General features: G+C 40.0%; 1 protein-coding gene across 2 annotated transcripts in view; it reads right to left on the reverse strand.

Annotated features, from left to right (window-relative positions):
- Positions 1-3,336: 3,336 nt before the first annotated feature.
- SNCA (synuclein alpha) overlaps positions 3,337-27,147 on the reverse strand; it is a 63,655-nt gene continuing 39,844 nt past the window's right edge. For both annotated transcript variants that reach the window (XM_053975917.1, XM_053975919.1), the window contains exons 5-6: positions 4,932-5,021; positions 3,337-3,965 (exon numbers count right to left, since the gene is read on the reverse strand). In XM_053975917.1, coding sequence (XP_053831892.1) covers positions 3,933-3,965; positions 4,932-5,021 — 123 coding nt within the window. In that variant the 3' untranslated portion in view covers positions 3,337-3,932. The remainder of the gene's footprint in view (positions 3,966-4,931; positions 5,022-27,147) is intronic.

Below are 27,147 nucleotides of genomic sequence, written 5' to 3' on the forward strand. Positions count from 1 at the left end.
CATACCGTGTGAAGTTCATTATTAGTGTTTTTTCTAGTAATATTGAAAGCCTCAAGCTAGGGGCCAAAAAGTTACCAGATGATTTAGTTAAAGTCACTGGAAACCAAAACCACTAACAGGGAACCACCTGTTTTCTCCCACTTACTTCCTAAGCTATTTCAGAGCAGAACACAAAAAGTTAGTTTGGATTAATGTGTGAATAAACATCAGTTACCTTAAAGAGTAATTAACTCTAAGGTTGCAATACTTAAGGACAACCACCCCATTCAAACCCAGCACCTGAGGTATATTTTGCCAGCATATAAAACAAAGCTATGCTGAAAATGCCTGGTAAGGACTAAGCTCTGGGATTATCAAGATATCTATCTCTGCTTTTCTGCTACTTTTGCTATTCATAGATACTTTGCAAAAAACTTCCTTTACTTTCAGCAAGTTAGGGATAAGGGAGCATCACCCCCATCACATATCTGCCTGACAAAAACAGTACTGTATGGCCAGTGCCTCAGGAAACTCTAGAATCAAGGGTTTCAGCACTTATTTCCTCCCAAAAAAACATGCAGAAGAAATGAAGTGGAAACTCACCATGTCAGTGCAGACTGCCACACAATTTGTTCAAGAAGATCACATGTATACTGGAGCTATAGCTGTCCTAACACACCTATGTGAAGCCAGTAGGAAGATTTTCACAGATTTCAGTGAACTTTGGATCAAATCTTAGGGCAATTAAGTAGTCCTATTTTGTATATTAAGATTTTATGAATATGTGTAGGCAGACATTCTGTACCTGTCTTTCATTGTGCTCCTGGAATTATTTCAGCCTTTAAATGGACAGCTGCAGATCTTCCAGTCTCCCAGTTCTTGGAGGCAGTGGTCTCAACTTGGAGCTTGTTGCAGCTGTTTGACCCACTGTCCATGTCTGATCCTTCCACATGAGCATCCCTGGGCCTAGACTGTCCATGCTATGAAAACCAGGATGAATAAAATCTGTGCTTCCTGTAGAGATACAGGCACATTACTTTTCTTTGAGTTTTTGACATTGCAATTTACCTTAATTTGCCTTCAACTGTCTTGAGGGAATAAAGGAAAGTCTTTGGTGGGGAGAGGAAACACTTGAAATTCATTATATAAGTCATGTAACACAAGTATTAACACTATGATTTACAGTAATGAAAACATTATTACAATGTGTTTAATTAGGAACCATTACAATTCCAATTAAAGTTGTCAAAATAGAACAAAAAAGCAACATGTGTTTTTTCCCCCAGAGGAGCAGGATATGGTGAGGCTCATTATTAACTCTTAATTAGACAATAGAAGAATGCTTTTGCTTTAAAATCCAAGCTCTTACAAAAAAAGAGCTCCAAGATATATTCCTCTCTGGCAGACATTGCTTAAAAAAAAAAAATTAGCATACCAGCAGAAGCATTTTTTAATACACAGAGTAGACACTTCTAAAAATCTGAATTCAACAGAATCTATTTAGTTCAGCTTTAGCACCCAACACAATTCTGACATTTGCAACCTGCATGCCAATATCCATCTCACTGCAAAAAATAAGACACAATGACACTTGGTTTACCTGGAAAGGATGGTCAGGCAGCCCTTAAAGGAATCTAATTAAAATGCAGCTTGTTACTACAGCAGTGCATCACACTGTGCTGCCATAGTAACCAGGGTCCCATGGACTTTTGGGGCCATCTGAGGGCACGTTTGCAAGAGGCACACAAGAACCGAACTGATCAACTTTGGTATGTTTTAAATTACCTAAAAACTGTGAATGATTTGCTGATATTACCAATTCAAGAAATTCATTAACTCTTACATGTTCAGACAAGGGACCAGTCTCAGAAACAAACTCACTACTGTTCTTTATGATATAACACTCCCCACAGCTTATTTAAGAAGTGCGCTACTTACTTGCAGCATGTGAGCAACCAGTTTAAATTGGTTCCCTGGTAAAGAAGCAATAGAGAAATCAAGACCTGGGCAGTGAAAGTGAAGATGAACAACAGAAATACATATTCTATTTAGACTGCTATTTCCAGTGCTATTTTCCAAAGTACCAGGCACAAGACTCAGCTCAGTAGATTTGTAACTGAGACATTAATTTTTCACAGTAAACATGTCCAGGCCAAGAAAATCTTTTGACACGTCACCTGTGAAAGAGACTTCAACCTACCTGTTGGTGGGTTGCTACAGATTACCATGAAAGATCTCTGAAAAAAAAAAACCAAAAAAACCACAGGAATTTAGATTCTGTTAAGCAATTAAACAATTGATGAAAATACCTGAAAGTTGTCTGAAATTATCAAGGGGATTTTTTCATTGCTTTGAAGAAAAGTAAAAAGAGCTTGATAGCAATTCTTCTGAAATAAATCAAAATCCTGAGAAATATTGGGTTGGGACTGGGGGATGACACAGGAAACTGAAGCACTGGTATTCTAAGCACCATGAAATCAGCATGTGACTAGCTCACAGTACTACATCATCAGCTCCCACTGTCCACAGATGGAATGGGCACATAGTTGCAAATATCTATTTCATCTCGGGCATGATGGTACCAGAAAGGTTGCAGAAAGACAGAAAGGAGCTCTGTTCACAAACAAGTTGGAGAGTTCATCCTCCTTGGGTCTGTGCCTCTTTTTGAGCATATCAGTAACATGCATTATGTGGTTGTGCCTAAGTCTCCCCACTTTCAAAACCAGAAAATGATATTTACCTGTTACCCAGAACACTGAAAAGGGTAGCTGCAAGTCAAGTTCAAAATTCTATTCAAGACTAAAGAACCTTAAACACAAAACCACTTCAGGTTACAGCTAACACTTGATCCAAAATAACATATAATAAAACATGATAGTAAAACCATCTCACATTCAAATCTTTATACTGTATGGAAAAATATCCAGGCAGCACATGTCTAAAAATAGACAGTAGACTGTACTTCTGCAAAATAGGACTTTATACAAGACAAATTCATTGAAACTAAGCCATCACAGTATACCCCAGCACTTTAACAACCTTGGAACAGTAATTCTTTAAAGGGCCTCATGATTTCCTGATAATCTGCTGCAGCCCGTTATTAATGGCTTCATTCACTTTCAGGCTGCCCTTAGAACAGCAAGTTTATTAGCCTACAAACAAATGTGTCAGCAAAGCTGCACCGAGCTGCAGTAGCAGCCCTGATTTTCTCATTCTTCATGATTTTTGTACAGACTGAGCTTACATTTTCTGATTTTGCTCCTCCAGTTCCTTCAAAAGAAGCAACACAGCTCAAATGCTTCAACAGGGGCTTTTGGAAGGCAAAGGTGGTGTTAGAAATAATCACTAATTTAGAAATTAATTTTTAATGGGTTACGTTTTATTTGCTTCAGTTGAACACCATTATTTACAGACACAAGTTAATAAAACACATCACAAAACAATAAAATTTCAACAGCTAATATTTATAGGTGCATAGTTCATGCTCAATTACTTTTTTTATATGTATAATACATACACATATATATAAAGCTCTCACAATAAGTCATCTCTGCACAGAAAGAATAGTCATAGGAAACAAATAAAAACTGTATCATGAACAATATCAAATTACTGACAACCTATCAACAAAACATGTACAGAATTAGAAATAAGCAGTAGACACTTAGGTGTTTTTTACTTAATATTTTCTAACTTTTAAACTTGAAGCCACAATATCCACAGCACAACAATGACCCTGCCAACTGGCTTTCATTTCAGCAGGAGGGAAATGCTGAAACAAGGTGGATGCAGTCACAGATACTCCAATCATTGCTGATGGAAGACTTCAAAATACACCGTAAAAACTGTAAAAAAATTGAACAACTGGGCACATTAGAACTCAGCACTCGTACAGGATGGGACGTCTTTAGTAGTTAGTAGATTTCAGGTGATAGGAAGGAAGGAAAGGACTCTCATGCTTCAGGTTCATAGTCTTGATACTCTTCCTATTGAGGGAAAGCAGAAATCAACACTACTGGTATTTTAGATAAAGATATCCTATCTTCTCTATTTATTCTACTCCTGGTAGATTCAATGCCCAAATATTATGGATTCTCATGTGACCAGGATATGAAATGTATTTGTATTTTGCCATATTTTCCAGATTCTGTACCTTACAAGTCATGGTACTTAGCGGAAAATTAGACTTTTACAGTGATTAACACATCATTCGGCTGATACTGCCAGGGACTCCTGAGGCCACCCATGACAATTCACTTGGAGAGGAAGGAATACTGCTTCTGGGCTGAACAGCACACCATGTGCTGCAGATCCTCATATGAGTCAGTAAATCATTTAAAGGAGTGTTTAACTATGGCCACATGAGCAGCATCCATAATTTCAGTGATATTCAAGATGTTATGCTCAAGCCTTTAAGTCTTTTATTGGATCATGGCCTAAATTTTTTATACCTCTCATTTTAAGTCTTATTATCTGTGCTACCATAAAACTGCAAGTCCAATTAACAGTGCATCATGCCAGACACTGTAGGTAGCTGGTTCATATAAACCAACAAAATAACTTACTCCCATAATTGCATTAACTTAGGATCATGCTTCACAAAGCATGATGCATCGGTGAGTGCCCAAGCTACTACAACCATCTATGAAGATGTAGTTTATCCTGCATTCCCTATTAAACACACAAAAAAAGGATTCCTCAAAACCCAGGCACAAGTGTTTTGAAACACTGAAAATAAATTTCCATTAACTTCCTTACTATCAAAAAATCAAATAATTTTCTGATTCCCAGCACTATACCTCTGGAAGATCTTGGCCAAAGACTCCATGTTTCTGCTGTGCCCTTGCAGCTCCCAGCACCAGCCTGGGCCAGGCTCATGTAACTCAAACATGCAGCCTCCTCCTGTGCCCTTCTCTTACATGCATTCACAGCAAACACCACAACAGATTTACCTCTGGAGGCATTTCATAAGCCTCGTTCTCAGGATCCACAGCAACACCTGTATTATTCACCATTCCCTCCTGCAGGAAACCTTCTTCATTCTACATTTAAAATAGGGAAAGAAAAGTGACAGTGACTGCTTGCCTCATTTCCACCAAAGTGTGAGTTTCCTCCCCATCAGTGGTTGACTTCTTGGCCTGTCCTTTGGTTGTGGGATGTTGCCAGGGGTCGTGGAGAGTGAGGGGACATGAGTTGCAGAGAGGTCTTCCCCATGTTTCCAGGGGTATCCATGGGAATGACAACTATCATCTTTTTGAATAGCTGAGACCTCATTCTTCCCTTGCCATGGACAGGCCAAGAAGTAAATCTGAATAAAAGAACAGTACCACCACCAGCTTGCTGAATATCTTTGGAAAATATTTTACTCCCACAGAAATGCTTTGGTCGAGTCACGAAGCAAAGCAAAACAAGGGGTTTTTGTGCCTTAGGAAACTGATCTGGGAAACAAAGTCCTGCACAAATAGTTTAAGTATCACATTAAGTTATCACATTAATTCATGTTTAACTGCTTTGGGGAACAAAGTGACAGGTATGCAAAAGTGCCTGTAAAAATAGGCCAATATCAAGACACACAAATGAAACAGTAATTCAATTATTTATTTTTTCAACGTTATAGATGCATCCACCCTCTCATAAGACATTAATTTTAAAGTTCTAATCTTTTCACAATACATTGCAAAAAGGGGGATACATGCTGGGTTTTTTCCTTCTGTTTTAGAACCTAACTGTATTGGAAAATGCTTTTTTTCCTTTAATGGATCATACCTTTACATGCTTTCTTATGTCAATCAACACATTACTCTATGCACTACTGGTATATGATACATGGTAGGATACCTTCCACCCAGCTTCTTCCATTTTTTTCTTTATTACAGGAGCACTTCTATTATATACAGCAATTTTAGTAAGAGATACTTGGAATTAACAAGATGGCAATGGTGTGAGGAATAGCATGCTGAATAAGATTATTAAAGGAAGATTATTATTCTCCTAGAACCACAGATACTCTGTACCATATGAAACAAACACAAAGTAAAAAACCCACAACATTTGAATCAGGCCAATCCTCTTTGTAGTTGTTACTCCAAAAGTTCACAGAGAAGAAGCATGAGCTCTGCCAGAGCAGAGGCTGCTGGCGTTCATCCTGAACTGTAAGAAAATTGATATGAAAATAGGCAGAGTGTCTCAATGGATCTATTGTGACCATGTTGACTTATAACAGGTGTCACTAAAACCAATTACAGACACTCAGGAAGGAATTAATTTTAAAAACCCCACCTGCAGGTTGGTAGAGTAGGCAAATACAAAATTAAGTAAATCATAAACCAGACTAATGAGAATTCTTAAAATCTACAGATTATAAGACAGTGGTGCTAAATTAAATTTAGGATACAGACAAAATGAGGATAAGAGAAGCTAAACCTGAAATTCACCTCTGAAAGCTTAATACAAAATAGAATACAAAATGCAAAAGAGGTGGCACTAAACCCTCTAACTTCACACAGTATTTATCATGCTCCCCCATTTACCACATATTAGCTCCCTCCGTGGTTTAACCAGGTGACCTTAGTCATAACACTCTGTTCTTCACTTTCTGCACCACCCCAAGCACCAACTGTGACTTCATCTGCCAGATACCAACCCTGTTCTTCCATGGATCAGTCACATTTCTGATACATATGTAGGTACACATTTTTCATCCTCATTATCCAAGGTTACAATGTGCAGAATTTATATCCATAACATAGATTCTTATCTTCAGATCTTATGTCAGACTTCAAAAGATCCAGTAAGAAGAGGTATCTGATCCTATTACTTCTCTATGCTTTTTCCTTTGGAGGTAAGCAGCAGAGTCTGTGTGGAGTCTAACTGTTCTGTCAAGTTCCCTCCATGCATGTGCCTGCTCTGAGTCAACACCCTGAGCTGCTCTATGGCATGGACAATTCCAAAAAGCCAAAGGACACCGATGAATGAGGTTGCAAGTACCTTTATTTAGGTATCTAATAGGCACCTGTGTCTTCCAGAACTGCCAACAATTTGGGGTGTTCAACATGAAAGGTAATTTTTCAGGCTTGAAGTGATGAGAAAAACTAGGCCAAATTACATTTCTGCCTCATCTTACTAAAACACTTGAGTTCCCCAGATTACTTTATTTCAGTATTTACTTACCTTAGCTTATAAACAAAATTTTAATAGCATTTATGCCTGATTGCTTTTACTAGCTTTGACTGAAATAGCCAAATAAAGTGTGCAATGCAAATTTTACATCTGTGACTGTGCCCTTGATCTAACAGACCAGCTCTAAGGACCTAAAGCTCCTGTTGCATGCTCTCCTGCTTAATCCAAGATGTAATTTAATTTCTGCTTCCCCAGTCATTAAGGAACAGCTTCAGCTAAGAATCAGCTCATCAAGTAAAACTGCGCCCAAAATCAGGCTTGAGGATGCACAAGAAAGCATGCATGCAGCTTAATGTTATCTGTAGCAGGAAAACAGATGGCAAGTAAAACTGCCAGGACCATTATTAATGACAAGGAAAAACACTTCCCAGCTGAATTTCAAATAAGAGCTTCAAGGTTTGTATGCTTGTTTTTTGTTACGAACCTCTGCAATAGATCTGGACTGTCCATCAGGATTACTGAGACACAAGGCCTAAAAGACTGAATTTATCATCTTTCCAAGTCCCTTCAGCAAGCTCAGGATGTAGATTTCTCTACAGCTTCAAATAAAACAATCAGCAGCACTAGAAAAACACATCAGCAACCACATTTTTCAAAGGAAGTAAATCATAAGCCATAACAAACCTCCAAGGGAACTCCTTGCCTGGGAAAGGTTTATAGCCTTTGCCCAGCTGCAAACAGCAACACAAACACCAGCTGTCATGTTGATGTCACTGCAGTTCAGATGAGGACGACATGATTCACGGTCATCTGTTACATAAAAATGCATAGCAAAGGTGACCACCTCATTTTAAATGGTGGCATGCTCTGCTTCTGAGGTACAGCCCCTCCAAAGTAAGGGTATCACAAAAGTAAACCACCACCCCCCGTAACACAGAGCCACCTAAGGTACACCTTAAAATCATATTTTACCTCCTTTAAAACAAAGAAATGCAATTTTATGTTGTCATGATCTGTAACTCCATATCCTAATTCAGTTATGGAAGAGGAAAACTACCCAAAAGACCAATTCTTGTCTTAGTATGAAAGACATTTTTCTCTAGAAGCTGCAACCTCTCTCCACCACACTGAAGGGCATTTCCAGAGGATAAGATTTTTTCTATTAGATCATCTGAAAAGCTCAACTAAAGCTCCTCAGAGATGAAGTCAGTTTTTAACTGGAGAGCATGAATTCTTGCTGGAAAAACACTTTTTAAAAGGGAAATTGCAACTCACCAATAAACAAGGTGTTAGAAGAATGGTGAGGCGAGGACTTCTGCTCATCTCCTAAGGATTCCCTTAAGGAGAAATAAATACCCACTAATATATCAGTTTGTAGCATGGTCACTCTGGCTAAGTCTTGTATATTGACTCCAGAGAGTCTCATGCCCTCAGACCCCATGTTTCAAGAAAAATCCTTTTGTGCTATCCCAAGCAGAGTAGACCACACTGCCATTCTCAGGTGTTAAGAGGAATGTCACTCTGTGCTATCAGCACTTCTGCCTGCCTTGCTTGCTAAAGGCATGTGCCTGTGAGACCTGCACAGAGCCCATGTGCTGCCAGGCCACCTGGCAAGCCCACGCACATTTTTCCCGGGATTACGTGGCTACGTTATACAGTGTATACCCTCTCTTCCATAAGGTTCTCTCACTTCATCAGGCATCTTGTGTCCTTTTATAAACAAAGAGGAGATGATGCCCCATCATTGAGAAGTGACACTTTTGCATGACCCTGAGTGCCAGTTCTGACTCCAAGAACAGGTATGAAGATAATTGGTATACAAGAGCATGAAGCAGACCTGCTGCGATGGCTCCAAAACATTGATTCCTCCTCTTTTACTATGGGAATGAATCCTGCTAAGCTCTGTGCACAATAGTGGGAAATGACCCACTTTTGCAATAAAATAGTTACCAAACTAATGAAAAACTCCTCCTGAAGACCTGGCCCTGGTAAAATACAGAATTTGACAAAACTTCAGAACTATTCTTTTTATGTTGTAAATGTCACCAAATAGGTTTTTCTTATTTCAGTGGTTTTTGGTGAAAAATCATACCCCATTCTTTCCATTCACTCTCTTTCCTATCTCATAACACTCTTGGTGGAAGGGAAGAGACTGTTTAAGATCCTCCACCCATGAAAAACAGACCAAGTGGTCTACTCCTGGTACTACACCACGTAGTGAAAGGGTCACCTTCAGGAGTCTGCATTCTGTCCTCTTGGTGATGTTTTGGTGGTCTAATGCCAAGTTACTGCCATCAGAATGAAGGCAATTTATCCCAAGTCAGAGACAAGAGTAACTTCAAAAGGAAGCATTATAATCGTAATTTAGTGGCTGATCTAAACACTATACTTTGCCATCTCCCAGCTTAGTAATATGTTTTTTCTCTCCATTATGAACACTGATGAAATGTTACAGTCATGCATAATTCTCATGATTACTAGAGACTAATTCCTTCTGGAGTGATTTCACATCCTGAGATAAATAAACCAGGCTACCAAACTGTCTGCTCTTAGAACATTTATACTGGCAAGAGGCAGTCACCTTGGAATCCAGGAACCACAGAGGTCAGAAGACACCTCCAGAAATTGCCCAGTTGCAGGTTGCTCAGGACCACAGATCAGGTTTTAACCATTCCCACAGAGACTCCACAACCTCACTGGATAACCTCTTCCAGTGTTAACTAAATACACAGTGAAAAACCTTTTTTCTACATTGAAGTGGAGTTTCCTGCTTTTAATTTAGTGCTGACTGCTTGCTGCCATTTCTGGCCAAGAATCTGGTTCAATCTCCCTTACCTCTAACCCCACCAGGTATTTATACTCACGGATAAACTTCCCCCCACCCCAAACTCACATTCATGTTGTTTCATAGCTGCTGCTTTTTCTGTCTGTTCTTAGGACCTCTATGGAATTTTCCATGCAGATATTGTGGGAGGACCCTTTCTCTAATTGAAAGCCTTACTGACCACAGTAAATATGGTGAGGCTTGCCTCAAACAACTAAAAGATTAATGTAACCTGAGAAGTCATAGCTAATTCCAGCAAAATAGATTATTAAAACTCAATGAGCATTAGTCACTACACCACTTGTCAGTCTGTTACAACATGTTATTGAGTGTTTTATAATGTAAAGCTGTGAACCAATTAAATTTGATTAAATTAAATCTGTGTAAATTAATCAAATTAAAACTGTGAATCAAAAAAGCTATGAACCAAGACAAGAGGTGTTATGGAAAAAGCAGTGACCTAGAATAGGGGAAAAGCTGGTTTACAAGATAATCTTCTGCAAAGTCCTTTGAGACCCCAACAAAATGTTCCATGCAAAACAATTTTAACACAGCCCAATTTGTCGTACACACACTCCAGCTGGTACCTGTGTGAGCTCAAAATCAGAAAACACAAATCTAAAAGCATGATTACCTTGAAAAATTATCACATACTAATAGAGCAATGCCTGCCTACCAGCCATGGCCATGTATATCTTTGTGGGCCCAGATGCTGATTGAACCCCAGTGTTAGTGAATTATTGAATTTGCTCTTGTTACAGTCTGGATAATTGCACTAGTAATCTGTCTTTATTTAGGGATAAAATTGTTTATCCCTAAAGCTATTGGTCTTGTGCCTGTTACCGCATCCCAAAACCTGTAACTCAGCAGGGCTGCCTCAAGCCCTTGCAACTGGTAACTCCATGTCCCTACAGCCTGACTATGCCCACTTCATTTTTGTATTATCCACCCTGTGAGAGCATTTGTCAGGAGCTGTCAGTCATTATATTGCAGAGCTTAAAGTAAAATTTTGGGATTCCTTTCTTATATCCCCAGTGCAGCTGTTACTGTTCCTGTGAAAATTTGCTTCCTGCTACAAGTTAATAACAATTTGCTGTGCTTATGGGCTTAAAATTCCCTTTTGAAAAGAAAATAACTTGTGTTCCTTTTTCTCCAAAATATAGTCCACCTGGATACTGTACTGAAGCGAAAAAAAAACTGTCTTCCCCATTTGGTAACTCATTATTTACAGATATTTTGACCATAAAGCTCAACTTTTCTGGATGGGAGAAAGACCTTTGAGCAAAGAATCCAACAAGAGGCAAAACAAAGCTATGCTAAAATTTTCTCAATTAATTTCCTATCCTAGTCCTAAAATATTATATTCATGGAACTAACTGAGTTATACAGTTATAACTGAGGTGCCAGGTCAGGTTAGGATGCTTCAAAGCTCCTGCTCACTCATTGCAATAGTCAGTGCCCTCAAAGACTCAGCTGTAAATGACAAAGCATCATCACCAGTCCAGTCCGAAGCATCATCATCACTCCAGAGGTACAGAGATATATCTGTACACTATCTAGAAATAAAGCAAACTGTTTTAATTATCCCTAAGCTGAACACCTAAGTGAAGAAAATGATGAGAAAGCATTATGTGTGAAAAAAATTAGCTGTTCCAGTGCACAACTCATTTAGAATACCAATAAAATGAGACTGTCTCCCTCCTCTTCAAATGGAGAGTTGAAATGAAGGAACATTTAATTAAACAAATAAATATCAGCATTAGCACAAATCCAATGAAGGCTAAAATAGTGCCTGCAAGTTCAACAGGCTGCATTCTGATTTGCATTTTTATGCCTTTCAGCTGGCAATGACAAAAGTGAAAAGGAAAACAACTGAGGCTTACAGAGAAAGGAATGAAGTGTCTGTGGTAACCTGTAACCACAGGTCCACCTTGGTGTCTACGAATAGCTGGAAATAATTTCTGTTTACAACAATCTATGAACTGTTGCAAATGCCTTGAAAAATAAATTTCAGTACAACATAGATTGTGTATTTTTTTTCCTCTCCTTCCTTTAAAATTCCCCAGTATTACTTGTACAGATGAGATGCCTTCAGAGTACAACAGGAACATTTCTGTGAGAAACCAAATCTGCTGAAACTCATTCATGTTTGCATTAACCAGGCTGGTAAAGTTCCTAATTAGAGCTTCTGGAATGTTGCTATTTGCTGATAAATGAGGATTACATGGAGAACCCGCTCATTGCACAGGCCAGACCAGAAGTTCACAGGAGTTCTACAGCAACAGAAGTGCATCAATTCCAGATGACAAAGTACAAGGCTGCTGTCATGGATAGAGTTTGTTAAAACGGTTATGCAATGCTGTTCTCAATACTGTACATTTATCTGTTTCCTATGTAATATTAAGAGCTAATGGGTTGTTGTTGAAGTTATGACTTACCTGTTTTATCTTTCTGTATTCAGAAACCCAGATTTTTGTAACCCTCTCCCTCGCGTCGGGTACTTCTGCCGCTGCTCCCTGAGAAGGTTTCCGGGTTCCCAAGATGCCTCGCGAAGAGTGCATATTAATTATCATATCTCCGGAATTATTAAAGTCTAGATTATCCCTAGAAAGCGAGCCCAGAACTACAAATCACCGGTGTCCATGGGTCGGGGACATCCCTGGTAGCAGGAAGAGGGCATAAAAACATTCCGGGCTGGTCACTACAACTTAGAAGAAGCCTAAAGAGGATCACCTCCTAAGACTGCGAGCCGATTGACGAGTCTCGGACGTGTTCCGAAGAAGGTGGAGACTTCCGACCCTGCCGGTATCCGACAGGATCGAGGCCCTTCCTCCGTTCGCCGGCTCGAGGGAGCAGCGGTGGCGTCGCGAACCCCGAGCCCCCTACCCCTTAGGCTGAAATCTCTCAATAAAGGCCTGTTTGATTGGAGCACAAGGTCTCCTAGGCCCATTTATTTCAGCTGCCTAAGGGCTGAGACAATGTGACATCAGCAACACATGTGAATGCAGCCAGGATACACAGCCCTTTCAGCATCATCCTCTTCTGCTTCCCAAATCCATGGTGACATTGAAAAATCCACGGGTAGGGAAAGAAAAAGCTAGAGCACATAATTTGGAAAGATTGAAGTTATTTCTAATTGCAGTATAGTGGGGGTGATGCTAACTAGACATCACATCAGAGATGTGGCCCAGATTTGCCTCTCCTCCCATTCTCCTGAACAAGGTAGTAACAATAATTTACAATAATAGATCTGTGTCACTATACACAACAAATATCCGCTATCTACTTTGTTATTTACATTCTCACAACTGAAATTTTGGACTGCAGTTCCACAGAAATCTTCAGTCAAATAATACCACTAATTCCAGTAAGGATTTGAAAGAAGGGCTAAATAGTGCATTGAACTGTTTGCTCGATCTTACGCAGTAAGAAGGAACAATTAGCAGCCTGAGTTTATTTTTATTGTTTTTACTACATAACTCAAAGACACCTTGACAAAACTAAGTGACTGAAATAAGTAACATGCACCTCAATAGGAAAACGTGTAAGTGTCACTTAGGCACTCACCAAATCAAAGATGATGGGCAAAAAGTGCACAAAACACAATTACAGAGTAACAGAAGCCAAAAGTGTCACCTTAGTGCAAAGAAAGGGAAACCATTCTCTCATGTACTAAAAAGGCCTATCCAGGCCTAGGGGGCCTTCTCCTGAATACAGAATTCAGTCTACACAATGCACTTGGCTGAGGACATTGGGACATGCCAAAAGAAAACAGCAGGAATGATCACATCCTGGAACAGAGAGGAAAATGAAGGAATCTGTCACTATGTCTGTCAGGAGCTCCATGGGATTAGCCAAACCCACCTGTCCCTTTTTGTAATGGAGGATTCTCCATTCTATGTGAACTCATTACATAGAGTGACCTCCAAGGACGATATCTGAACATTATCTTCATTACATAAAACTAGAACATAACACATGACCTTGACAGATCACATTAACAAGAAGAATGGTACACATCAGCTTGGAAGCCAGCATAGAAGTGATCAATATTGATCAGACTTGGCTCTACTAGGTCAGTAAAGATGATTTTAAGTAGTGCAGTCTCAGCCAGAACTGCAATATTATTTTTCCATACTTTATTTAAAACAGTTTGAATATCATAATCACATTTCAATGTTAAGTACATTTTTAGTACAAATAAAATCCAGAAGTTACTGTATAGATTCCATGGAGTATATATTCTCTAAGAAAAAAAACTAAAGGAGAAAAACTAATTTCCTCTCAAAGAATGCTCCAGTTACACAAGCAGTTGATTCAATGCTGTATTATGTAAAACAGCAATCTCTAAACCATAGCTATTTCTCCTACTATTAGAAAAAGTCCTCTACACAGAACTGCAGGCCCAGCCACCCTTTGGCACTAAGAACAGCATGAGCTCCCTCTCACATGGCCCCAAAGAGAGCACACATTCCAGCTCTGCACCCTATCTCCTGTGGCTGCAGTCACAAAGCACTGGAGCAACTTCACTCACTCCCAAGGAAGTTCTTAAAGAAAGGGGAAGATTCTCTCTTCAGGTAGTGGGAAGAGGGCAGGTTTTGCTCCCTGTTGCTTTTCCCTAGAGCATGAACAGACAAGCTACTGCAATCAGCACTGATTAATTTGTTTGTACTCTCCAGCACACTGAGCTGTGGGCTCACAGGTGATCCAGTGGCAGGATGTCACCTTCAAAGGCTGGAATTGATTGACAGGACATGTTATGAATGAAGCAGTCACCCTTCAGTTATTATCAGTGAGCATCTCTCTAAAGCATTCCATAATTTCCAACCTATCACAGCACTTCATCCAGCTGGGGAATTTTAAAATATATTTCTTCTACAGAGTAGACCATCAACTCTTCTTAGTATGGTGTAGTACACATATACAATACTTGAATATCTGTGCTGTCTTTCCCTCCTCCCCTGCACTGCTATTGTTATCTTTGCTTTTCACTTCTGGCTTAGATGCAAGAAAGCAGCAGACTGAAGTCTGCCATCCTCTACACTGCATGAGAGTGGACTTCAAAGCACCAGTTACCCAGGCCAAATTATGTTCCATCTTTGTCAGTATAAGCCCAGTGTAGCTTTCCCCTCCACTAAGCCATTTCCATACTTATACCTGTATGTCTGAGAGCAGCCTGGGTTTATGACCCCCTTTTCAGACACCTGCTGCTCTCCCAAAAGGGATGGACACTAGAAAAATCATCACTACTACTTCACATATAAGAAGTATAAAGAGTGTAAGTTTGGATGGCCTATGAGGAATCACCCAAATTGCACCTCTGTTTTAGGCAGGTTCAGCTTTCCCCAAATCGTTCCCAACAGATGTCTGGGAAAAGCCACTAAAAAGCCTTAATATAACAAAGGTTTGACACTGGAAAAAACATTATCCTGATTAATTTCAGTCTTCTCTGGACTAACCCAGCTCTTTCTGTCCACACAACACAGTTAGGAAAAACCTGTGGAGCATCCACTACCCTGTACCTGTGGTGCTCATTTATGAGAGCTGCAGCCAAGTTACATCTTGCCAGAGTTAGGATGTGGCCACTTGGTGTTTGGAACAGTCATGTGGGGCAGAGATGCTGCTCACCATGTTGCTGAGAGGGAAAAGGAGGGCAAGCCCCAGCAGTGCCAAAAGTCCAAAAACTACCTGAACCAGTGTGAACTGATGATGATCTCAGCCACAGATGAAACTTCAAAGGGGAACTGTTGCTGCACTCTTTTTACCAGAAGGAACCTTCTATTAATAAACTCTATTAAACCATTTGACATTAAAATGCAGAGATGCTTTTAAAGGATCAAAGCATTAAATGTTAGTTATTAGAATTGTTAAAATTGCACTCTCCCTCTGGTCCTTTCTTATTATTAAACACAGTAGCTCCCCAAACTTCACCAGCTAAGCAGGGCTGCCCCTGGAATGCATTTAAGTCACAGTGAAGTTATCACCATAAACTGCTAGAACTCAAAGGAAGCAGGCAGTCCCACAGCCACTAGGAACAAATGGGAAATATGAATTTTCACATAGACTGCTCTGATTTGAGAGAGGGAATTCTAGTCATACTCTAGCCCTCACCCTGTTTATATTTAAACATACCAGAGGAAAAAATTATGCATATACACCATAGAGGTAGCACACAAAAAAAAGTAGTTGAGATAACAGAATTTATTCACAACATCCAGAATAGCAGGTAAAACCACATTTCTGCCAGGAGTGAAATACTGCTTAATAATTGCACTCATTACACCATCTACTTAGGGATAAATAGGAAAAACCAAACCAGTTTTCTTCAATTTCATGGCATAACACTCAGCTACATGAGATTTATGGAAGTTCAGATGAAGCTGAACAAGAATAATTTAATGTATGTCACATCAATGAGATTGATTACCAACAAAGCTTAGAATAAGCTAAGGGACAAGAATGCTCAGTTAAAATACAGGAGGAGTGAGAGAACACATGTAACCAATTGATTACAGTTGGTGTAGCTCTTTTCTTCTACAAGCCACATTTGCAATTCCTGAACAACAATACACTGCCTGAAGCAATACAATATTTCTTCCATCATAGTGAGAATCTAAATGCTGCTCTTGCATATTTTCATAACTGAGGATGAAACAAAAAGACTGGCAGGATGAGTCCATGCTTCAGAAAAAGATGTGTACTTATATGACTCCCTGTAGTTTGAAAACAACACAAAAACCTATCTGCTACCAGCCATAAAGACTGTTTCTCTGCATGTGCTACCTGATGAACACTTGGATAAGAATCAGAACCAGATCCTGAGAATCACCCATGCGGATCTGAACACAACTGACTTGAAAGACTGCCACAGCTGGATGCCCAAGTGTTTCTAAACACTCAAGCAGTATCAGTTAGGCACACAGCTGGTGAGTTTATGGACAAACAATATTTTAGAAATGATCCATACTAGAAAATACTTCCATGGAACACAAGGCTAAGAGTAAATGTATTTTGACATGAACAAACTAAATGAAATTCAGCACTATGCTGTATCATCATCTTTTAATAACAACCTCTTAGCAGTTCTGTTTCAGTTATCTGATAAGTATTTGTGCACTCAATAGGGGTATTGCAATGGCTCTCAAAGTATGATTATTTTTGTAGTTGTTTAGCATAAAGCCAAATGATGTGCTTACTGTTCCATAACAAACATTGTTCAACAAGCACATTCGATGAGGAAACATAGCAGTGAAAAAAAGCAGTGATTTCTCTTACGCATGTGTATCATTTCTGATACAAGCAGGCAACAAACCAACTGGTCCTTGCTCTCTGGTTTAGCTGCTCATCTGCCTGGATTATTGGAATTATCCAAGAAAGGAATGCCTTGGAATTATCCAAGAAAGGCAGTGGCATTAGAAAAAGCAGCAGTTGACTGCTCTAGTGTTATTAACCTCTTTCCCATACCTGTTACATTTCAAACATATATATGCAAAGTGTGGATGCTTAGTGGGCTACATTTACCTAAAGTCACTTCTGCCAGGATGCTTTCTGGACCATCTAGCATCCTCAAAAAGCTGTTTACAGAATGTCACCGTAAGACACAGAAGAAGAACTTGAGTATTGACGTCTTGAGTATTCAGAAGCATTTTTCTGAATATATTATTGCAGAAAAGAAGTTCAACACATTCTTTGCAACAACAACAAAGGTAAATCTTGTTGTGTGGCTGCATAGTACTTATTTGCCAGCTGGACTTAAACCATAAGAAATACGTAAGCAATCTGACAAGAGAAGCTTAAAATAACATTGCTACTGAAAGCTTAAAAGCTAATTTACTTCAACTTGAATTATTTTTAAACATTTAAATTCATTCGATTCAGCAAAACATTTCAAGTACACACTTAAGTAGTTAGTTGCACAGAAGTCAAAGCTTTCACACAGGTTTAATACTAACAGAACACTGTAGCAAATCAAGAATCACCTTCAGAAATCCGAAGTTTTTTTCAGAGCCAAAAAAAATCTAACTATTTTATGTGGTAAGGTAGGACATTTTGGAAATTGGATGCAAACCACTTTCATCCAGTGAGACAGACTCAGCATGTATCCATCTGTGATCTCCCAGATTAAATCAGTGACAAGTGAGTTCCTTCTACTGTACCCTCATGACAATCACAGCATTAAGATTCAGATATAAAGAGACAGCATCGAAATGAAATGTGTTCCTAACACCACTTCCAACAACCCCGTGGAAACCAAGATTTAAGTCAAAGCAAACTTAGGAGACAACATTCCCCCAGCGACTTTTCACTGCAGGAACAGAATCCCTTCAGCACTTGAGGTTTTTTCTTTTTTGGTTTTTTTTTTTTTTTTTACTGCTGCTGATTACCCTGCACAGAGGAAAAATGCTCCAGTGCTTTGTGTTGTGTGGGTGATGCTCCCATTTCCCAGCTGAGTTTGGTTCAACATTTATAGAAAGGATAAAGCATTCTGAATTGGCTTCTATCAGTAAAATGACTCAGTGATCACTGTGCAAGTGGGAGGATTTCAAGCATTTGACATTGCTTCTCACATTCTTGCTGTCACAAATGCAAATGTTGGGGAATTTAAACTCGTTCCTATCTTGTAATTTTAAAATCCTAAAGGGACCTTTGATCATTCAGTGGCCTGTTAAATATTTAGCAGTCAGGAAGAAAGCATTTTTTCTTTCCTTTTGTGATGGTTTAACTGGTTTCAAATCTAATATAACTTCCTTTATATGAATACAATATATCACAATTTGCCCACCATTGTCCTCAGAGAAAAAAAAATCCCTTCAATTAAAAATTGATCTGCCTTCTAAACTAATGAAAAAAGAAGACAGAAGCAATATAAACAGACAGAAGATAGGGCTATGAACCCCACAAGCTACACAATCTGTATGCACAGAACACATGTACATCTTGGGGGTTTAAAAAAAAATTTAATTACTCTGCCCCAATTCAAAGCTAAGTGCCTTGCAAATATTGGCTGGGGACATGCTCAACTTGTTGAAGGCAGCACTGCCAGCACCCTCTTCAGAGGTGTAAGGCTTTGGTTCTGAGGGCACCAATACCCCTACTGCCCTTGAACCTGTTAATCCCACTGAAGCACACATTATTGTTTTCATCCTAATATCCATCACACTCCACGAAGAGATGTGTCTCTGACCTAGGAGCTGAAATGAAGCACCAGGAAGCACTGAGCTGTAAGCAGCCCTGTTGTGCTGGCTCAACTCTGCTAGCAGCCTGAGGAGAGATGGCTCCTGTAGCCTCCCACACAAAGCTTCTCCCATGCTTGTTAGCGTGCCTGCTATATTAATGACTCATCTTCATCGTAAAGCAACAGCTCAGACTTCTCATTAATCACCTCAAGAGTGCTGGCTTCTGCAGTTTGCTCAGAGTCCCCACTAATTCTGGCTTCATCATTACAAACACAGGCAAGGAGTCTGTGGGTCAGGCAAGGACTATGTAACTTCAGCAAGGACTATGTAACTTCACAGAAAACACCTTATGGTCAGGATCTGCTTTTTCCAACCCAGTGTTGGGTAACTCCTGGATATTTTTTATGAGCCAAAATAACTGCTTTTGAAATGCGATACTTAAATTGCATGGGTGGCCAGCAGGTCACTGCTGGTGCATTCCCAGTGATAGGCTCGGACAGAGAACTAGCCCTGTACCACAGCCCAGTCCACATTTCCTGTAGAAAAAAACACTGACTATCTTGTTCAACAGTATGAAAAACCTAGAGTAAAAAATGAATGTACTGTACTGCCAATTGATTTATCCTTCAGGGGAAAAGAAAAAAATTCTCTCCAAATATTCTGAAAAAGGCTCCATACATATGAGAATGAGAAGCCACTGAGAAGAGCTGCAGGTTGTGACAAGGAAGCAGTGACTTTTCATGGTCTGTGGGCACTTTCTCTTGTATCCCAGCCACCACTGGATTACATTCACAGCTCCTTCTTTACACTTCTTTGAATTTCAATAACTGTGTCTTCATTACTTCTGTAATAACTTCATTTTATTCCATTTTACAGATGACCTTTTTTAATGCTAACTAAAAAGTAATATGGTTTCCTACTCTAGCTTAAAATGGGCTTTGCACAAATAAACAGTAAGGCAAAGTGCACTGTTAGCAAAAACTAACAGCCTATAACTGATGTAAATTTATGTCCGCCCACTGGTTAGCCCATCAATTTCTTATCTTATGAAATGTCAAAGCACCTGTCAATCATGCAATGTGAGAGGCTTCACCACAGAGACTAAAAGAACAATTCTGCCTTCTAACTCGCCACACCATTTGATGGGTGAACCATTCTATATAGAGGTCAGAGGCCAGACACAGTAGATATGTATCAGAAACTCAACAGATATGTAAGCAACGCATCAAGGCTGCACCACTCCTTGGCGCATCACTTAAAATACATGCTAGATACCACATATGGGGTATCCATCTAGAACCATGAGCAGTTGCACTGACTTTAGACCCCACAATTCATCACTGATCTATCCCAATAGATTGCTTATCTACCAGGACTATTTACATTATTGGAGCATCAATTCCCAGGTGGCTGGCTAACTTCAGTTCAAGAGCTGTGCTTCGTTCAAGCCAAAAGTACACATCTTCACATATAGCTCTCTCCACAAAGGAAGGGGACAGCTTCTCCCCTGACTGGGACTGCCAGATTGAACCTACAAAAGCCTGTAACACCACTAAGACAGGATGTAGCAGCCTATGTGGATAACTCCCCAGCATTTGTATCCTAAAAACACTACTCAATTTCCTTCCATGGGACAAGTGTCTGCAGCTAGCCTAAAGGAAGTATTCATTCCTTCTTCCCTTGCCTGCTTAAAATAAATACCTTTCTGGCACGGAAAAAAACCCTACTTTTAGACATGCTACATATGAGCAATACATTTTGCTGTAAGACAACAGACTGAGACCTGAGCTCACAGCAGCAAGGGGCAGCCCACAGCTGCTAACACTCACAAATCAGCTGAGCTCATGTCACAGGCAGCATTGTTTTTCTGCCTGAAATACATTTTGTTTCCCTTTCTGCTTTAGATTTTTTTCTTTTTTGGTTTTGCACTTTGGGATTAACTAACTGCAAACCTAGCAGCCATGTGTTGCTGCCCCTCAAAGTCCTGGCTCCTCTGGTGAACAGCCCCTCAGTGAGGACCTGACCATCCTCATCTCACTGTGCTTTTCACCTTGGGTAAGAGCAGTCCAAGCCCAGTCCGCACTGACCTGTGTAAGGAATGGTCTCCTGTTACATGGGAAAATTTCCTGGCTCAAGGGGCCAGACTTCTGGAAGTGGTGAAGCTTCTCTCCTCTACATCCCCAGAGGACTACCTGCCTTGCTCCAAGCCCTGCTCATTGCTGGATGGCTGTCAGTGCAATTTCAGAATGCTGGCCCAATAGCTGAAAACTGCTAAAATGCACCAGTGACCAAACCTCACTCAGCACTCCAGCTTGGGCAACATCAGTGCTGTGGCTTCACACATGGACTCTATTTTAATTGACTCAAACACCTGAAATCTCAGTAAACCATCCAGTGGCTGTTAAAGTCTCCCAGCACAGTAAGAGTACACATGAAAATATGGAAGGAGTTTTCCAGTTCAAATAAAGCAACTTTTTTATTTCCTTCCATAATGCATTGCTTTAGTCAGGGCAATCTGACACCATTCAAAAGTCTATATTTAATCAATAGCAGTTAAAAGTTGTCTTTCTACATGGGAACTTAAAAGTAATGAATTTCAGCTGCTGAGCTTGTTAAGGACACTTCCCTGTCCAACATTCTCGCACCATCTGAGCTGGGACTGAAGTCTCTTCACAGCTACACCCCCCCACACTCACACAGAACAGTTTTCCTCACCAGCTGGACCCCAGGTTTCCCACAGCACAGTCTCAGACATCTCCATCTTTTAAGTACATTAGTCATGGTATAATGACAAAATTACAGCTCAAGCTGGTGCCTCTGAGCAGGGATTCAGACCAAAGGAGCCCCTGGGCTTTTATACCCTCACAGTGTAAGGGCAGGAGAGTCTAGAATTATCAGGTCCTGCTGTGTCCCCGAGTGTCCAGTCCCCTGGCTGAGCCACAGGTCCCAGCACCCTCTGTTCTGCAAAGGGTTGGCACTTCATGGCCTCTTGCCTTGGGCTCCTGACCCTCAGAGCTGAATCTGTAACTCTACAGTACTGCAGCCACAGCCTGAGCTACCTGCACTAAATACAAACTTGCAAAAATGCTGAGTGAACTCACTCTGCAGAAATTCAAGATGAAGTTTGCACTGGAAAGTTTTGCTGTACTAGTGGTACATGTTGGGACCATGAAACCAGTCTGTCTTTATTGATATGTCTATACCTACACCAAAAATTGCAATGCAGTTCTTCCACCAGTATAGCATATTCTGAAAAAAATTCTCAATTTCTTTTCCTTTTACTATAAAAGCTTTGTTGACATTTGGGATGAAGTTCCTCAGAGAGCTCTACCAGTATCTGTCTACCTTCTAAATACAATCTTTCTTCAGACATCTATCGCATCCTCCCATGATACACACAGAATCTGTTCAAGCTTTTTGTACAGTCAGTGACAGATTTAACTCTGCATTTGCCAGACTGGGAATAGTATAGATGTGCCAGCACATCTCTGACAACATTTCAGTCCTATCCCATCAATTATTAGACTGTGTATGTAGCTACTTCTTGTCTCGCAACACCACATAACTGCTGAGAAAGAGCCTATTTCGAAGTTTGCCAAGTGCACAAGCAAAAAAAAGGCCCTCTGATCCTTGTTCTTTACAAACTGCACAGCAGAAATCAGCTCCTAGTCCCTTCCCTGGACAACCTCTCCATTTCCCAGACTGCTTCTTGAGGTTCACTTGGAAATGAAAGCAAAATATTCCCAGAGGATTGCCATGGGTTTGAAGTCAAAGGAATGTCATGTTTACTTGTGATTTCTGTTTTCTTTGGGAAGCCTTGGAGAGAAAAGTCAAAAATAAAATGCTCACTGCTGATACAAAGCAGTGCCTCCCAAGCACAAATGTTTGCAGAGGCACTCTAGGTATCAGATGTGACCACAACAGGATCTCTGCTTTGAAAACATTATGATTATCTTTTTTTTTGGTGAGAAAAGGAAAAGGTTTAAATTCAGGTAATGTTCTTCAAAAGGCTGCATTAGAGATGCAAAGATAAGCAAAGCACTCAAAAAAATCATGAAATGCCATCTGCTCTCTTATCTTCTAATGTCTATCAGCATCACCAGTGTTGCCAACATTAGTCACCCTCCTCATGATATTGGGTGTTTTTATGTTCTCAGCTCTCATAATCAAAATTATACAATAGCAGTTTACTTAAACTAAAAAAGGGTGATGCCTGAGAAAAGTGGTGCAAGTCAGCAGCTCAGAAAAGCAGAAAGGATAGAGCTATTTACATAGAATTTAACTGCTGAAATCTGTAATGATATTAAGTATACTCCAGGAACTGTCTTTCAGAGTAGCTCAGCTTCCACAGAGGTACCAAAGAGATAATCACACTCAAGATCCAGGGTAGCACACTGAATCTCTGAAAAATCTGTTTTTAACTATGACCACAGAATATCCAAGAAATCCTGTTGCAAGTCACATTTTTACACAGGCACAGCTCATGACAGAAAAGTCAGCTGAACTCTGTGCCTTTAGAAGCCAGGCAGTACCCAAACACTGAGCCCATACTGATTACAGTCTCATCTCCTCATGGGAGCATCCAGGAGAGCAAGTGCAGCCTCTGCCTCCCCTGCCAACTTTACACTATCAGGATTACATCTTACTCAGCTGCTTCACACAGCTTTTATTTTCATATAAAGTGAAGAAAGTTTTTGCTATTCTGAAACACAAAGTACGTCACTGCCACTGCCTGCTGAGACCAGGGTGCAGTTCATGACAAGTGCTGTAGGCACTGGAGAGGCACCAGCAGACCTTGGCTGGCAGGTGCAGCAGGGCAGTCCAGGAAACGCTGCTCACAGGTGTTTTTCAACGACTCAGCACAGCTGAGCTGGGACCCAAATGATTTAGGTCCCTATGTATGTATTACCTTCCCCAGCAGCTGGGAAATACACATCCATTATGCCCTGCTCTCTCTCCCCATTGCATCCCTAGCACACATGCCAACCAAAACCTCAGCTTTATCCTTGGCATTTAATAAGATGCAAAGTCTTTAACCTCAGCCTCCTGCTCCTCCTGTTTGAACTGGAAAGCAGGGGCTGCACTATGTGAAAGTGTTCTGTTCTCTGCACACATGTTACAGCCTGCATCTCTGCAGGAGGCTCTGTGACTCATTTCTGACTCATGAGAGACCTGTACCACCAACAGCATCTAGCACAGCCAGAAAACAGAGTACTTGCCCTCAGGTTAGGAGCTATTTTAATGCCATGTGTGTTAAGGAAGAAATAAGCACAAGCCAAAGTAGCTGGCACAAGGAGACTTGAAGGAAGATGATGCCCTCATCCCCACAGTCCTCACCCAGCCCAAGCACTGGGGCTTCTACGAGGAAGATTAAACTGACAATAGCCACCACCTGAACTTGAACCACAGCACCCTGGCATCCAAATCCTGCTCAGAACTTTCTGCATATACCCACTTGAGTTCATACACCGACACAAGAGTGAACCCAAGCACACACTTGGCCTTTTACACAATCAAGTGCTGATCTTTCTGGTACTGAGATTTGTGCAATGCATTTTTCAAAGTTTCATGTCATTTCCTATCTATATTTTCCAATATGAAACAGCAAAGTTAGTAATTTTCTTACTGTTACAGCTTCCCCCTGCCAAGAGAGGGGAAAACCAGGATTTCAGAACATTTGAATATTTCTTACAAAGTCACCTCCCTCTCTCCTTCCAGCCTCAATAAAGCAAAGCCATTTCTCTCCCACATTTAAAACCACTGAGCTCATTAACTACTTAATGAGTTTTGTGCTTTCCTGCTGCACAAGCAACAAGCCCCAGTCTATTTTCCAAGTTAAAACTTTTTTTTTTGTCTGTCAGTTCTAATACACAGTTTTGTGCACAGAGGTTTCCTGAGAGCTATGTTGGACCAAGACATGGTTCTTCACAGTAGGAAATACAGAAATTAGTAGAACAGCAGCACTAAAATGAAAAAAAATCATTTGATATGTCAAACAAAACCTACAGCACCAAACTCAGGAGTTCCTTATTATATTACACTAGATTAAGAAAGCGGAGGCAAAATATGTAAAATACCATGGAAATAGAAAATTTGAACACTTAAAGGGTATATTATTTTTAGCAATATAATTTAACAGCACAGTAAAGCAAAACTGCTTAAGCATTGGACATGTATATCATTATAGTTTACCCACTGCAAGTAACTCTGCTAGTAGAGATAAGAAATTGTAAGTTGCCTGTAGGGAATTCTTTCGGATGAATTATCAGAGGGTGATTGAATATTCAGAACAAGAGACATTTTAGAAACCAATTTCTCAAAGAATATCCTCTTCAGTTAGTCCTTCCAGAAAACCAGGCTGGATTTTTAATTTTGTATCTGTCAGTGCAGATCATCTAAACCAATCATTTAAGTTAGGCCCAGTTTTTAGATATTAGTTTTAAGAATGAGGAGAGGAGAGATCACAAGATGATCTGCTTGGTTGATCTCTGGCCACTACTGCCAGTAGAGCTGCTAGGGGGAAGCAGACAGACATCCACACATGCAGGAATCCATCTTTTTAATCCACTGCAAATCAAATCAAATGACCACCTGGGCAGCATTCAACAAATGCCATTAACAGCAATCACCAATACATGTCTAGAAGGCATCTTTGAACTGATCAGTCAACTTCCAAACAGTAACAGCTTTCCAACAAGAATATAAACATCTCTTATATTGCCACTTTTTCAAGTCTATATTTTACCGGATCAAAACCATATAAAGCTAACATACTTGGCATTAAGCAAAAGGCTCAGATCCAAAGTCAGTGCCATAACTGCCAAAACCTTAGCCAGTTTTGGATTGAGCTGTGATTCATGTAACAGGCTTAACAGTCTTGGATGCTTAGAAATTATAATAAAAAGCAAAATAAAATGCTGTTAGACTTAACACAAGTTACCTGCATCATACAAACTGCTCTAGCATTACCAGAACTCTAAACTTGAATGTTAGTGCAGGTGAAAGCAGACAGGAAACAGCAGTGACACTGAAAGTATCACAATTTCAGGAGGCATACAGTAGTTGAAGAAAAGGCCAGTGGCAGCATCTTTCTCCACATCCCCAATCCTTCAATTACCCTGTGATGAATCATGGGGAAATCACAGCTTTGGTCCTAGGAGGGAGAAGGATATGTGGCAAACAGTGAGGAGGGGCAGAGGAAGTGGTTTTTAGGAGTAAGCATGTAAACAGAGTGCACAAATCAACAGCAAACAGCTACAGAAGAATGGCGAGAAAACCAAGAATGAGTCCCTGCCACAGGCAAAGAAGTATGGTCCTATCTCTTTGTAGTAACTTTTCCTGACTGGAAAAGTCAAGCCAAGTGTCCTGTTGCCTGCAAAGTGGGAATAATTAGAGATCCTACATAGTCATTGCCTAGCAAAACCTGTACAAAGAAAAAGTACCTTCTAACAATTGAGGAAAAATATTTTTTCAGAAGAAATTTATCCTGACATCCACAAGTTCACTGATTTATACTTTTTCCTTCTTTAAAACACTTATGTACTTAAATATAGAAAATAATGCTATTTTGCATCTAATAATTTGGCATAAAATCAAAGAAAAGAACACATGTAAACAAAATGCTTCAGTAGCACAGGAAATATTTATTCTCTTAAGATCTTACTGGGTTACATCAATATGAAAAAAGGAATGCAATAGCAAAAGGTATCATTACTAATCCAACAACCATGGCATAATGAAACGAAAATTCTCACAGTAGGTTTGATGAAACCATTAGTCCTTGGTTTTGATCGCTCTGTTTCTCTAGGGATTCTGATAGGAAATATGTAAATGAAGCAAGGAAAGGTATCTCTCAAATACTCAAAACCCATAAAGAAGCAAAACCCCAAAGCTAGTAAGACAGCTTCAGACACCTTACATTCAATCCCTCTTCCCAGCTCTTCCATGTAAGGCTTCAATTTTTATTTTTTTTCTAACCTCACCATTATGCTATCTATGAGCTCCAGTTATTGGGGGACTCCACTTAATCACCTTCTGGCCAATAAATTA

The sequence above is a fragment of the Vidua macroura genome, chromosome 4 (assembly GCF_024509145.1).
Source record: "Vidua macroura isolate BioBank_ID:100142 chromosome 4, ASM2450914v1, whole genome shotgun sequence".
Lineage (NCBI taxonomy): Eukaryota > Metazoa > Chordata > Aves > Passeriformes > Viduidae > Vidua > Vidua macroura.